The sequence below is a fragment of the Pseudopipra pipra genome, chromosome 4 (genome assembly GCF_036250125.1).
Source record: "Pseudopipra pipra isolate bDixPip1 chromosome 4, bDixPip1.hap1, whole genome shotgun sequence".
NCBI lineage: Eukaryota > Metazoa > Chordata > Aves > Passeriformes > Pipridae > Pseudopipra > Pseudopipra pipra.
The window spans coordinates 14,660,373-14,675,461 of NC_087552.1; the positions used below are offsets into that span (position 1 = coordinate 14,660,373).

Here is a 15,089-nt window from a genome sequence, read left to right on the forward strand (position 1 = left end):
ACACTGATTCACTCTGAAGCAGCATCCCTTTAACCTTCTGGCTTACCTTGATGGGGAGGATTCTGCAAAGCATGCCGGGTAGTGCAGAATGGGTGACTGATGCACAGGTACTTTGTGTAACGACATTCCTAGTGTTTGCACGGAGTCACTTTGGCCATTTTTTCCATTAAGAAGTGGTTTAAAGTGAGTGTTTACAGATGAGTATGAAAGCAGCTGTTTAAGTAAAGATGGAATAAACTTGTAATACCACACGTACAGCAAAAGCTTAGGAAATTCCTTTTATGTGACCTTGAACAGTAAGTTTGCTGGGTATCCTGCTAGGAGCAGCTGAAAGCCAGGCTGTTATGAGGATTTGTAGGGATTCCCATTTCTGAGACATGAGCTAGGCACGCTCAAAGGGGCGTGTGTTTGGCAGTGTTTGCCTACAGCCGCCTCTGCCATGGCAGGAATCGTTCCTGTGCAGGAACAGGATGTGGGTTCTGCTTACTCACAGCAGCAAGCATCCGGCCCAGGATGGACATGGCAAAGGGCCTCACCCCAGTTCCTGAACCAGGAAGGGCCTGGAAGGCTAGAGGAGGGAATTGTGTAAGCTTGGAAAGAAGCCTGAGCTGCACGCTGAACAAGCCTGGACACCAACAAACCTGAAACACACCCGCTTTTGCTTTGTGTAGCTGAGAGGACAACTAACTGCCAGGGATCTCTGCCCCGTTAAACCAAGCACACAGCCTTTCAGATTGAACTGGTGAGCTGAAAGAGCAGGACTGGATAAGAAGATACAATTAAGGCACCTGGCTTACAGTCTTACAGCTGCCACAGATCCGCATTCACTGCTTAGCAGGTCCGCTAATTGCGTTCTAGCATTCTGGATACTTTCTAAGATGAGTTCCTCTCTCTCTGGTTGTGTTTTCCTTGCTACAGCTGGTTGCACATACAGGTTTAATATTAATCTATATTAATATTAATTAATCGAGAGACTTTTGAGGAAAGTGAGTAATACAGGAGGACAAAACCGATACTAAAACATCTGGACACTTCTCCTGAGGCACATCAAGTACTCTGATCCAGAGAGGGAGCCTGGCATTGAGGCTTCTACTGATTAGCTCTATTGCAACAGAGGACTTGGCTGTCTATGCACACATACCTCTCCTGGGCTGGGTGCTCTCTGGATCAGAATCTCAGATTTTGACCTGGAGCTGGAAGAATCATGTTTTTTTCTCTTCCCCCACAGCAAACAGGAGACAGAAAAATACAATTTACTTAGATCTCTTCAGGCTCTTCTGGATGCCTTAAAAAAAAATAAACCAGAGCTTTTTCTTAGGTGCAGCTTTCAAGGTAACTGATTATTACTTGAATTGGGCAGGAATAACTTATGTAGACTAAAAAGCACATTCTGTCAGGAAGACTTGAGTCATAGGTCATGGTTTTTCCTTGGTAAATAGAACAGATTTTGTGCAGCTTAAATCAAATGTGCATTAGACAACTGGTCTGTATGTCCAAGACAGACATCCCCTCGTTCTGGCACATTACTTGTTTCTCAGTCTGGTCTTCTTCCCAGATTCAGTCATCACATCTCAAGTGACCGCAGATCTCAGTTTATGGAACTACTGAGCTGGAGACCAGACGCTGCCTGGCAAACAGAACCAGTTTTCAAAAGCTGCAGCACAAACCGATAGAGCCGCGCGCGGTATCGTTAAACGTGGTGTGCTCGGCACGGCACAGCCACAGTGCACTGAGAACATCAGTCTGCTTAGCAAGAGCAACTGAAGCTGGGAGCCCTGTGCTGAGCCCTAGCTGGGCTCCAAGTGGTCCCAGCCTTTTTTCCTGCAGCAGCTGGAACAAACAGAGACCAGGGATGTGCCTCTTTCATAACAACACATTGCCTGCCCACAGAGAGCAAGCATATGGCCCCAGCAGTCGCTCCTTCCCTCAGGGGTCTGACTTTGACATAAGGTCACATTCTCTAGAAACACCGCTCTGCACCAGTAAGACCTTAAAGTACACCACTGTAGCCAAAACCAAAGGGCTTTTTTCTCAAAAGACTGTATTACTGGTTACAGGTTAATTTATCCAACAATGATTATTCTGGGGCATGTAAACCAAAGCAGAAAGCATCAAAGTTATTCATTCCTGGAGAGAAATGATTTTGCATTAGAGTATACAACCTTTAAGGTTGTAACTTGGTAGCTAGATGCAGAGACTACAGGGTTTAGTCTCTTTTGAGCCAGGTGCAGAACAGAGCCTGTGCTGTGTGCTTGCCTTTGCTCTAATAAAAAACCCCCTTGGTCTGCCAAAACCTGTGCCTCATTCTCTGTAGGGTCCATCACATACTGTCTCCTCTTTGACATGAAAAAGGAAAGGACCACAGTTTGTTACAGCTCCAAAACACCAGTGGATAGTAGGTTACCAATCTGCTCTAATGATGCAAGCCTAAAGGACAGGGCATGGTTCATTAAATAAAAGGAAGCCCCAGATCTGAATTATCAGTTAACCAACCCTTTCTAATTGACTTCCTTTTGTCCTATCCCCACAGAATTAGAGATGCTTAACACAGTAAAAGTTTGTGTACTTGCTTTCCTTACTTGAGCCCACCGGTGGGGACAGTGTGGCATTTCTTGTGCTCCAGCAATTGTTCAGGTGTCTTCATGAACTTGTGGCACACGTCACACTCGAACATCCGTGTGATCAGGTGGATTTGCAGGTGACGCTCAAACATATTTTTTGTTTTGCAGACAAAGTTACAGAAAACACATTCAAAGCCTGAAAAATAGAACAGGAAAAGGCATCCCTGACATTGTGGCCAGGTTGACTGCATAGAAGGGGACAGTTTGCATTTGTTAAACAGTGTTTTACCTTTCTCTGACTTCTCTTCAGCGTTCACTGAGGTCTGACTACCAGGCACTACAGAAATGACTAGCAGGTTGTTTGACCCCTTGTTTTTTGGGGTTATATCTGCATCTTCTTTGCTGTTGGCAGAGTCGCTCAGTGCTGACAGCGAAGATGAAGATGGACTGTTAGATTCACTGGGTGTCTTCCTCTCTTCAGCTGAAAAACACAAATAAGGAGCAATAGCTGCTTCAGCAGATTAGACAGAATTTCTGTGATCCTGTTTTAAATTCCAGGAAGTATTTATATTTAAAGTTAATTCAAACACGCTTATAAAACAAGGCGGAAATTAATTGAGCTGATTAAAAAAAATCATTGTTGGGCCTCCTTCCTTTTTATTAGCATTTTAACCACAATACATCTCTCAGTTTATTCTACAATTGAGTTTGCCTGTAATGGTAGTGGGAAGGGATCATGCAACTCTACCTCATTACCAGACCAAAAAAAATCCCAAGAAAACACTTTGATTACTCTGAGTTCAAAAGCAATGAAGAACTTGTCACTCAGAAAGGAAATAGAACTTCTGTAGTTTTGGGGTGCAGAAAGCAGTTTAGCTACTTGTCCAAGTTAAACTTCCCCTACCTTTCTGTTTATGTGGGTCCAATGGGTAAATTTGGGAGGAAGGGTAATTGAGAATAATCTCACTCCTTGTAGTGAAGAGCATCCTCAGCAATCATTGTAAGAGATACCTGTGTGGTCTCGAGATTTACTTATTTTTATTAGGATCTCTTACTGAAGATAATTGAAAACAATGTTATTTAACTGGACCCAGAGATAAAGCCCATCAGAGCATCCTTATGTATGCAATAAATGTATAAAGTTCAAATCCCAAACCCTGTCACACACCAGAAGTGAACAAGAGTGAGAGTTGTCATATGAGAACTGACATAAGCCAGCAAGGCAAGGATGGGTAAATTATTACCTCCCACTCATGTCTTGCTTCAATCAGAGCTGTGTTTACTAAAACTTCAAATTCTCTATGTGATATAGTCCCCTGATCAAGGTCTCTGCAAACACCAGCCCCTATGTGCCTAACTTTAAACTTATGAGTGGCACCTTTACGATAAAAATGTAGGAATGCACTAATGAAATCTGATGACCCGAGCTGCCAATAGGGAGGGGGATAGGATATCATTCAGGAAAGATTCACTGACCTTGGGGACCAGAGTAATAGAAATGGAATGAAATTTAATAGCACAGAGTACAAGGTTATGACCTGAAGGGTCAGTAACAAGAATTTTTGCTACAAATGAGAAGTGCTTAAGTCGGAAACAGTCAAGGAAAATAAAAGAAGAATCTGAGCAGAACATGGGATGAATATGAGCAATCAGTGTTGGGGAGCCTTCAAGGAAGGAAAATATGATCACGGAATGTTATTGTGTGAGCTATTTCCAATAGTTGCTGGCTGTTTTACACTGCCACCACTACTTATTTCATTTCACCATGTACAGCTGCGATTGCACATGTCAAGAGCAGGGGTTCTAACAAGAACATATGCAGTGAGGGATTGGTACAGCGAGAAAACTGTGTTTCATATAAGAAAAGGCTCAATGTACATTTAGAGGGGAGAGGGTTGTTCTCCTTAAATATACTAAGGGAATAAATACTGTGGAAGGAGGGAGGGAGAGGTGGACTGCTGTTTCAGATAAAGAGCAGTTTTGGCACAAGCACAATGTACATGTATTCCAGTGTGTGTCTTACTGATAATCAGAAATTTTAAAAAGGTCCCTAATCTTTAATGCAGGAAAGTCTACAGCTGCCTGTCCATAGAAGTAGTTTGTTTAAAACAAGTACACTTCTTTGAAAGCATATGCCAACATCCTGACAAACAGTCCATTTATGACCTGGTAACATCACAGGATAAGGGACTGGAGTCAAGTGACCCAGAAAATCCTTTCTATTTTTTCTCTGTATTTGCCATATGTGTGAGCATTTGGCTGAATCACCAGCTGAATGGCTCAGTTGGGCAGGGTGAAGGGCTTTTTGCTTTTCTTCAAAAGACAAGTAGCAGTTCAAATCTTGTAGCCATGACAGGAAAATACAGTAGAGTACAGCTCAGTTTTGAGCTCTGATGCAAGCTTTTCACGTGGCTATGGGTGGCCTTTCTCATTTGCTTTGAATTCCTATACATGAAGTGGGGGGTAGTGCCTAGAGCTGTGCTGGCATAAAATCCCTTGAGAGCTTTCTAGTAGTTTGTATTTCTGTAGTTACATTTAACTTATGTATCTTTGAACACAACCAATTGCATTCTTCTTTCCCTTCTCTTTCTCCACCCCTCTGTTTTCCCAATTTTACTCCTGGTAGGACAGGAAAAGCAATTTAGCAATGGAAAAGTTGTGCTGGATGCAGTTCAGGTTCAGTATTGTAAACACAACTGTGAGTAGTTTGTGGTAGCAAAATGCTTTTGCCTGGTGTTATAAGAGATATTAATTAAAAGGATTCTAATTTTCTTCTCCTTAAATTATGCCAGACTTCATTAGTTGGACTAAGCATATGGAGCCCCTTGGAAAACTGCTATTGCTCTTATCCTTGGCTATTAAGTGAACAGGACCAGGGAAAGAACACAAGTTGTTCTGTTATTTAATATAAAGTTACATTTATGGCATTGTTGACTCACAGTGTCAACTAAACATCAGTGTGAAATTCCAAACTGTGGGGGCAAACACACCCAAGAGCAAAGCTCAACATAATGTTTATTTCAGACTTACAGCCAGGTATGCACAATTAGCACTCAAAGTGACCTTATCATCACAGAAGTCAAACCAGGATTTTGATGAAATAGTAAACCAGTCAGAAAAACAAATGGAGTATGCTGACTCCAACAGGGAAGGAGATTTGGGGGATAAGGGGAATAGGAAGAAGAAGGGCTAAGTAGTCCTTCATTTATTTCACTAAGCTTGAAATTTGATCTGCACTACCAGATTATTTGCCTGGCTGGAGTCCAATTCACTTCAAATTTGAGAGATCAGGCCTTAATTAGCAAGCATTTCAGTGAAAGCAGAGTGCTAATGGGAAGTGTAAAGGTTGCATCTAAAAAGCAAGGAAGAGAGAGATCACTGCAGCTGGGAGAGAGGGATCATCACCTGTGTGCTTGTTGTTGACATGAGCCTTCATATCTGCCTCTTCCATAGTGACAAAATCGCATGCTGTGCAGCAAATGGAGAACATCCACTGCTCTTTATCCACGTGGAGGGACATATGACTGACAAACTGGACATTCATCTCCGTCTCAAACCCACACACATGACAGCTGCAGGCAGAAGGGAACTCAAGAGTGAGTAAGAAACATTAAAAGACAAACCACAAACAGAAGCGTGTTGCCCTTCCCCGAATTTGCCAGAGAAAACTCACTGCGCGGATTTCTGCTCTTCCTCACTGTTGAATGTTCACTGCAAAATTCTTTTGTCTGCTGAACTGCCTTTGAACTGATGGCCATGCCAACGTGATTAAGGGCAGGCACAATGCAACAATCCCGTACATGCTATAATGATGCTAAATAATCATAAAGTTAATTAAAAACTACAGATTCCAGATGCTGTGCATCACCTAGCTGGTTCCTTTGGGCAATAAGAGGCATTGCAGCTTTGCCAAGATGTTTAGTACAGCTGATACACTGACAAACGCAGAGCTTGCTGCACACTCCAGGAGTGATTTTCAAGCCCTGGAATGGTTCCCATGCCAAACTGGGATCTTGTGCAAAACTGCCTGGCAGTTTCAGTGTAAGCAAGTAAAAATGGGTTCAAACATTTCTTATGCTTGACTGGAAAACAGCAGTCATCAGCTATGCGAATAATTAGGAGGGATACAGATTTTGCAGCCAGCACATAAACAGAGTGATACTGAGAGGCAATGGGAAGGACCCTTTAATTTAACTTTTTTTTGCAGAGTCCTCCTCTTGCTTTGATTAGGCCATTAACATTTAAAGCAAGCCAAAAAAGATTAAAAAAGGCATATACTCTAGGGCACTATTTTGCTTTCCCAGGGGGAAGGACTAGATAATCTAATCCAGCAGGTCTCATTTATTTCTTACTTCTATGATTTTGTAATTAAATCTGCTCTTGGCACTTTGACTAAAAGTAAGAGTGATTTGGTAATCTGCTTGGCCACTAGAGTGCACATCACAGTTTGCAGAGTGCACATCAGTGCACATGCAACAAGGAGAATGTCTAAATATCCATTTTCTCCAGGCAGTTCCTTTTAATTTTTCAGGCAAATTCTCCTAGATGTTTTCTTTCTTTGGCCATGTTGGTCACTGAATGTATATACCTCCAGCAAATGGAGCAAATCTAGATATTGATATAACAATTCTTATTATACTTTAATTGATTTCATAGAGTTGACTGAAAACAAGGGAGCTGTCAGAGGCAACTGGAAGCACAGTGCTTTAAATTTCATAGAATCATAGAATCATGGAATCAGCTGGGTTGGAAAAGACCTCTGAGATCATCAAGTCCAACCCTTGATCCACTGCCACTGTGGTTACTAGACCATGACACTCAGTGCCACATCTGGCCTCATCTTAAAAACCTCCAGGGATGGAGAATCCACCACTTCCCTGGGCAGCCCATTCCAGTGCCTGGTTACCCTCTCTGTAAAAATTTTTTTCCTAATATCCAACCTAAACCTCCCCTGGCACAGCTTAAGACTGTGCCCTCTTGTCCTACTGCTGGTTGACTGGGAGAAGAGACCAACCCCCACCTGGCTACAGCCTTCTTTCAGGGAGTTGTAGAGAGTGATGAGGTCTCCCCTGAGCCTCCTCTTGTCCAGGCTGAACAATCCCAGCCTCTCCTCATAGGACTTGTGCTCCAGTCCCTTCACCAGCCTTGTTGCTCTTCTCTGGACCCGCTCCAGCACCTCAATATCCTTCCTGAACTGAGGGCCCCAGAACTGAACACAGTACTTGAGGTGTGGCCCCAGCAGCGCTGAGTACAGGGGAAGAATCACTTCCCTGGTCCTGCTGCCACACTGTTCCTGATACAGGCCAGGATGCCATTGGCCTTCTTGGCCACCTGGGCACACTGCTGGCTCAGAATCCGTGAATCTGTGTACACAACAGGGTGTTTCCAAACACAAAACTTAAATGAACACTGCATAAAGAGTTAAAGACACTCTGAAGAGCCCAGCTGCCTCACAAAGCCACTTGAAAAAACCAACCCCACGCCAAAGCCCAGAGTCCTTCCCAATGGCCAGCCAAGTCAAACAGCACAAGGCAGCCAGCGAGGTTTTTGCTGCTCAGCCTAAGCTGTGTGAGGGCAAGACAAATACTTCCATCACAGTTCTACCCTGCAACACCAGAAGGGTGGCCCTGTAACGTGCCCTGAGCAGGCAGATAAGAGTGTCTGGTGCCCAGCCCTTGCCTGGGTCCTCACCTGTAGTAATAAGGGTGCTTCTTCCCGTCGCTGCCTTCGGACGTGACAGCACTGACGATGTCCTCGGTGTCTGTGCTCACCAGCTTCACGGAATGCACAGTCAGGTGCTGGTTCAGGTTAGCACGGCACTTAGCAGCATAGGGGCACAAGTGGCATTTGTATTTTCTCTCTTCTGAAAAAGAAGAGAGAAACCCCTAAATGTGCACTTCATTTTGGAGCCAGCTGCTTTTAAAGCTGCCAGTAACCGAGCACGCATTCCTTTGGGTTTCTCCGAGCAGCTTTCGGGATGAGGTACTTTGGAAGCTCGACATTTTAAAAGCTTATAGGAGTTCACAGCAATTACTCAGAAAAAAACTAATTTGAAGGCAGTTTGGGGCTAGTTTTTTTAATTTGCTCTACCATTTGTAGTCAGATAATATAAAACTTTATAAACTGGAAAACTGGGGCAACTGCTGCTCTGAGAGCTGCAGCAAAGCCAGTGGAGAAACAGGTCAATAGTCTCAAACTACTTGCTTTACCTAGCATGCTTATATGATTTTGGGGCTTAGTAATTGTTGAGGTTGCCCATGTGATCACTTGCAGTGATCACTGACAGTTCATGATTTTGTATTAAAATCTAAGGTGATACTGAGAGGCAATGAAAAGGATCCTTTAATTTAACTTTAAAGGGGAGGAAAGGTAACACTGTATCATTAGTCCAGTTCCAAACATAAACTAATGAAAAAACCTCATTTAAAGAACAGTTAAAAAAATTAAATTCATCATGAGTTTCTGATGCTTCACAATTTAATTATTTTTTTTTATTTTACATTAAACATTCCTAAGACCTGGCAGCACAGTTTTTGTATGTGTGCCAGGCTGTATTTTGCAGAGAGTTGATTAAAATAACCAAACATTACATCACCTTTTACAACCTTTTCCTCTGAGAATCTGCTGCTCTAAATTTGAAATATACTGCTACAAGTGCTAGGGGAGAGGCTTTCAGTAGAGCAGCTTGGGACCAAGAAAACCCCAAGAGGTCATGGAACAGAGCATCTGAACCTTCTCAGCACGGCTGTACTAGATGGCACAACATACACTGGCATTATACCAACAGTATTTTTCAGCAGTACTTGAAATTGCTTTCAAGTCTTATTTTGTGCTGTGCACCTCATCAGGCTGTCAGAGTGCATCTTCTGTATATAAGCTCTGTTTGTCTCAGTTGATTTGAAGCTGATTCACTTTAAGAAAGTTGATACAGGGCAGAACCAGCCCCTGTTCCTCTGAGGACTGTAGGATGGGAGCAAAGATGAATGAGACATTAAATCCTTTCAGTTTCCCAGGTCTGAAACACCATGGCCAAATCTTTTGTTCAGTGACATTTAAAAAGCTCATCAGGTGAATGATGTGTCTGTCCAAAAAAACCCCAAACCTGTCCCCATAAAAGGCTGTGTGCCTTCTCTTCAAAACTCCAGGCTTGGTTAACCAGTTGGTATCTACAGTCTGGTGTACTGGAACCTGAACAAACTCAAATGTACACATTTTGAAAGGATAAATTACAAACAGAATGCAAAGAAATAGAATGTCATTTAACTCCCTAAATACCACTCTGACATTCTGTCCTGGTACTGCTCTTGGTTCTGCTCTAAGTCTGAGGAGCCAGGGATGGCTCACACACTCTTCTGCTTACCTTCTTTCTCTTCCCCTTAAACAAACAGTGATGAACACACAGCATTCCTCAGTGCTGGAACAACCAAAAAGCGTTGGCTCACCTGTGTGCAGTGAGAGATGCCGGGACAGAGTCTGCTGTCGACCAAACACTTTTCCACACACGTCGCAGGGAAAGAGCTGGTCGTTAAATTTCCAAGACGGCAATCCATTTCCCACCTCCAGCCCCAGCTTTTCCGTTTCTATGCCAAAAAACACATAAAGTTCTGTCTTAAGAACGCTGAAGACCTGCAGCTTTCATTCAGTAGAGCCCTGTAGGTGTCACGTAAAATGCAACTCTTTGGCTGCATGCTGTGTGATCTGGCACATGAGTCCACGTAAAAAGGAAACTCCCAATGATGGAAAGGAAATGAATCTTTCATACAGCACCTTTCATACATACTCTAAAGCAGAATGCTTAGCCAAAGTGCTCTGGACACAGGCATAGTCAAAGAGTTGAACCAGATTACGTAAAGAGAGAAAGTCAAGAGTGAGCAAGGTTAAACTCTAATTATTAAACTGTAATTATGCTTTTGTGGAAAGACCACTGCTTTGTCTTTTCCAGTCACCCACCTTTGCCTGGTGCATGAAGAAGGCTTGGTCTGAGATTTTTTTACACTGGATTATTAGTCATGGCTGAAGGAAGATTTCCAGACTGTTTCTTTTCTACTGACGCAGCAATTTTTGCTCCATAGAATTATAGAATCATTTAGATTGGAAAAGACCTCCAAGATCATTGAGTCCAACCATTAGCCTAACACTGCCAGGTCCTTAAGTGTCACATCGACATGTACATGAGCAGTCTGTCACTGAAGACCAGAAGACTGCTCAGAAAAACATTAAAAAAAGAAGACAGCACATCAGTGTGTGGTTGGCATCCTAGGCAAGCTCTACCCAGCACCTGCTGTCCTCAGGCATCAAAATCCCCAGCAGCTTGGAGGGTCATCTACTGAAAAACTGGAACTCAGAGCAAGCCATTATCTTTAAAGAAGTGATTTTAATTGTTTCAGGAACAGAGAGAGTCTGCAATACAAAAAAAAAGAAACTCCACAGAGCATAAAGCAGAGATATGAAGGCACTCTGTAAGGAAGTAGAGAGAAAAGAACTGAGAATGAGGAAAAGGAAAAAAGGTACACAGTGCTTCAAGAAGTTGAAAGCATGGCCAGTTTCCATTTGGACAGAAGAGAGCAGAGAGCAGACAGAGACTAGGGAAAGCAGTGGAACTACTTAAATCAGTCAGAGAAACAGTATCAGCAAGTCTTGAGTAAAAAAATACTCTGTGCAAGAGTCCCGTTGCCTGAGGAGAAGGGACTGCTGTTGTAGGAGGTGCACAAAACCACAGGGGTACTCTGCAGCTTTCCAAACACAGCAGCCAGTGGCGAGGGGGCTTGTTGTAAAACCTACTTCTGGTAAAAGACCTTCCAGTTCCACTGGAATGAAAGTTGCCACATGCAGAGCACCCTCCTCCAAACTGACACCACCTGTGGGATCACTGCCCAGAACTATCTCCATCAGTGCACATGCACAGGCCATGATGGAGGAAAACCACTTGTCTGGGATTTTCATTTAAACTGGGTGAGGGAAAGGAGCTGGGGTCAGGAGTCCAAAAACATCTTAGTGAGCGTAATTTACTTGTTGTGGAGGCTGGCACAAACCAGCAAAATCTTCATCCAATGAAACACTGAGGGATAAACATCTCCCTTGTATCAGCAAACCCTCATTTACAGTCTCCCACCACTGCAAATGTGACTGCCATGACTGAAAGAGCCTCTCCTTCACAGAGAGCTGTCCAGATGACTCCACTGTGGTTTAGGCAAAGAGCTGTCAAATACTGTATTTAATTTAAGCAATAATAAAAACAATGCCTCATTTGGGGCAGAGAGTCCACATAGCAATCTCAGCAAATTTCAGGATGGTCATACTTGCCAGCCCCTTTTCTGCTGCTGTTACATTCTCCTGTGACCCTGAAATATGTACAATATTCACACCAGAGGAATTGTGAGGCACCTCTGAGTGCTACCAACCAACAACATATTTTTCTTAAAAGAATTTCTAGCTAGAAAACAAGCTCTGCCTATTCAAAATAGTGATTTTGTGAAATTAAAAAGAAAGACACCCCCCATCCCCTGAGGGCTTTAAGTGACCCATAACCTCCAAGAACTTCAATAAAGAACGATTCTTTTTGTTACCATCCTTGAGTGCCAAACAATGGAAAAATCTCTGTGCTAATGCTACAGATATTTTAGTGGAGATTTTTGAGTACATAATCAAAACAGTGCTTCAAAAGAGGAAAACAGTAATAATTATAAGAGAAGGTCGCAAGGGTGTAGGTTGCTTCAATATGGTCACAGCAAAAATGAATTAATTGGGAGACATACCAAACAAGCAAGCTCAATTAAGTAAATAAGTCTCTTAACAATTCATTTCAGCATAAGTCATCAGCCCTCTTTTATATTTTACGAAAAAGAAATAAAATATCCTCTTCTCTGTGATGGATTGTTCTGGGAAGCTCACGGGAAGCTGGAAAAATAGCAGCTTTCTGATTACCTTGAGTTGGTGAAAGCTAGTCCTTTGCAAAGCTGCTGCATATTTTTCACTGATGAAAAGAGGATACTGTAGGTGTTTTGAAAGTTCTTCTGTTTACTTTAAAGATTTACTCCTGGAGTCCTTAACTACAGTGCTCCTTTCTTCTCCTTTGACCAACTATTCTCCCTGTAGCAAAGTGCCTTTTCTGTTCAGCAAGGTTCTTAGCTTGTTCAGGGCAAACAAGAGTTGGTGTCTGTTGCAAGAGGAGCCTCAGCACTCTGTGAGAGACTTCTCAGCTCCAAGAAAAACCACCTACTTCCACCCATCTTACCCTCTGGGCAGCTTTGTCTGCAGCCTGGAAACTGGAGCTCTGTGTCCATACAGTGGTCTAGAAATCTTCCCAGAACATGCCCAGCAACTGACCTCGCCAGTGACCTGCAATATCATGGGAGCCAACCTCCACATTCAGTCCTTGGGCTCTATCTCTAATTAATGCTGGGGAATGGTGTTTTCTGCAAAGTGAGGACAGGTCCAGTGACTCTGAGACCATAACACTGGTTTGTGCACAGTGTTCCAAAGGTTTGTGCATCCCAAAGCCTTCTACCAAGACAGTCAGCATCGTCATCCTTTAAGAATACCTTACACTGGCCAGGAAGAAGACAGACTGGGACCAACTAAAGTTAAATAATAAATCACCACTGTGAGAGATGTCTCATAGAAATCCATCTTTCACCATGACATCCCTATCCTAAAATAAAGAGGAAAACAAAAAAAAAAACCCAGCCAAACAAAAAAGGACTTGATTTCTGCTTTAAATTTCAAAACTTCTCTGTTAGGAAAGCACACATGACAAAATAATATTGAACTTATTAAGTAATATTAAGTCTATTAAGTAATAGACTGCATTTCTGTATGGGTTTTGGAGTTTAAAACAAAATATGCTTAGTAAAATGAAAGGCCTCCAAGTTCTCCAGTACATCACTAAAAAGAAACAGAAAGACAGAAAAGAAACTCAGTATATTACAGGCTAGTGATAGAATTATTTTGATATAATTTTGCATAGAATTGTTAAGAAGTAAGACTTCTACGTAAAATTTAATTAAATATAGTGAAATAGATCTTTATGGATACCTTTCCTGCCCTTCTGCATCACCTGGTGTCATTTCCCTACTAACCCTAAGTCAGCTTCCTAATGAGTAGCTCTGTAAGGCTGATTGTCCAAGAAGGGGTTAGGAACTGCCAGGACTGTCACCACCTGTGTTTTCCCTGAGGTGAGGACAATGTGGACATAAGTTGCAGAAATATTGTTCTGTCCCTCCTCTTGGCCCTCCAAATAGATTAATTTCTGGCAAACAAAGCACAGCAGCTTGAAAGAGTTACTATTTCCCCCTTTCCTAAGCTGTTGGGCATAACTGCACACACACACACACACACACATTTTCAATTTTCACATTCAGTGATTCTTTTTTTCCTCTTCTCCTCAAACTGGTAGTATAAATATGGAGAGTGTATAACCACCCCTTCTGACAAGTCTTTACCCTGTCTTTTGTCAAGATATGCTTGGAGAAGGATACCATATCTGGTTGAAGCTGTAACTGAAGAAGAGGACAAAGTGTGACCTGAATACATAAGTAACTGTCGGGAGTCACCAATGCAGCCTTGTGACTGCTAGTGGCTGTCAGGCAAAAAAGTTCCCAGGGACTGACTTTGGACTCTGATATGTGGTACTTTGTTTACTTATTTTCTTTTACTTAGCTTATGTATTTTTCAATTACTGCTTCACAGTGTTTGATCCTACATTATGTTTTAATCTGCTTTTCAATGCCACGCCTAACTTTCTATCCTTATACTAACAATGGAAAGAATGGAACCACTATTTAAGTGAAAAAGACATAGCTAGGAAAACAAACAAAAAGTATGCTCAAGTGTCATTTGAAGAAGATAAAATCATATTTATAACCTTTGCTGGTTTACTGTCTGCTCTCACACCCTATAACTCACTTAAACAGCTGCTTCTCTGTTTTATCTTCACACCTCCCATAGACCTTGGAAGCAACAAAATCCACAAGGGTGGTTCCTTATGGTCAGATGGAATCCTACAGATATAAACTGACTGTCCTTTGCAAAAAGTATTCTTTAAAGAGATGGAAGTGAGAGGTGCTGGTAAGTCTTAACAAGGAAGGTCGAAATTCATTTTCTCTCCATTCTTCTGGAAGTGTATGTCATAGTTGTATTTTGGGTTATCCAAACAGCTTGACACCACATAGATGGTCAAGAAGATATCAGGTAAGTAATTCTGAAAATTAAATTAACAGAAATCCTGTGAAAATAGAGAGCAGTGTTAGAATATTTTCAATAAATCCTGCTTGCAAGCCAAATGCGATGAAGAAAACAAGTCAGATGTCCAGAAGCTCTGGAGACAGAACCCAGTGTGAGGGTGAGAGCTAAGAGGGAGAGATGGCTAAACTCTGAACTAGGAAAAGGCAGATGACAGATGATACAAAAAAAGAGGAGAGGAGGTGTGTGGTAGCTCCCTCCTCATCCTGCAGAGGACAAAACTTGATGCGAAGAGTACAAGGTGCAGAAGGAAGCTCCCATGGAAGAACGTACCTAAAAAATTTTACC

General features: G+C 42.3%; 1 protein-coding gene across 9 annotated transcripts in view; it reads right to left on the reverse strand.

The window, feature by feature from the left end:
- The window catches only part of ZNF827 (zinc finger protein 827), a 106,271-nt gene that overhangs the window by 4,284 nt on the left and 86,898 nt on the right, over nt 1-15,089 (reverse strand). For 4 of the 9 annotated variants that reach the window (XM_064651703.1, XM_064651704.1, XM_064651702.1 and 1 more), the window contains 5 exons: nt 10,004-10,141; nt 8,253-8,424; nt 5,967-6,133; nt 2,851-3,042; nt 2,580-2,757 (listed from right to left, as the gene is read on the reverse strand). In XM_064651703.1, coding sequence (XP_064507773.1) covers nt 2,580-2,757; nt 2,851-3,042; nt 5,967-6,133; nt 8,253-8,424; nt 10,004-10,141 — 847 coding nt within the window. Of the gene's footprint in view, nt 1-53; nt 214-1,141; nt 1,286-2,566; nt 2,758-2,850; nt 3,043-5,966; nt 6,134-8,252; nt 8,425-10,003; nt 10,142-15,089 lie in introns of those variants that run through there. The other 5 variants (XR_010429956.1, XR_010429957.1, XM_064651706.1 and 2 more) reach the window with 5 other exon arrangements.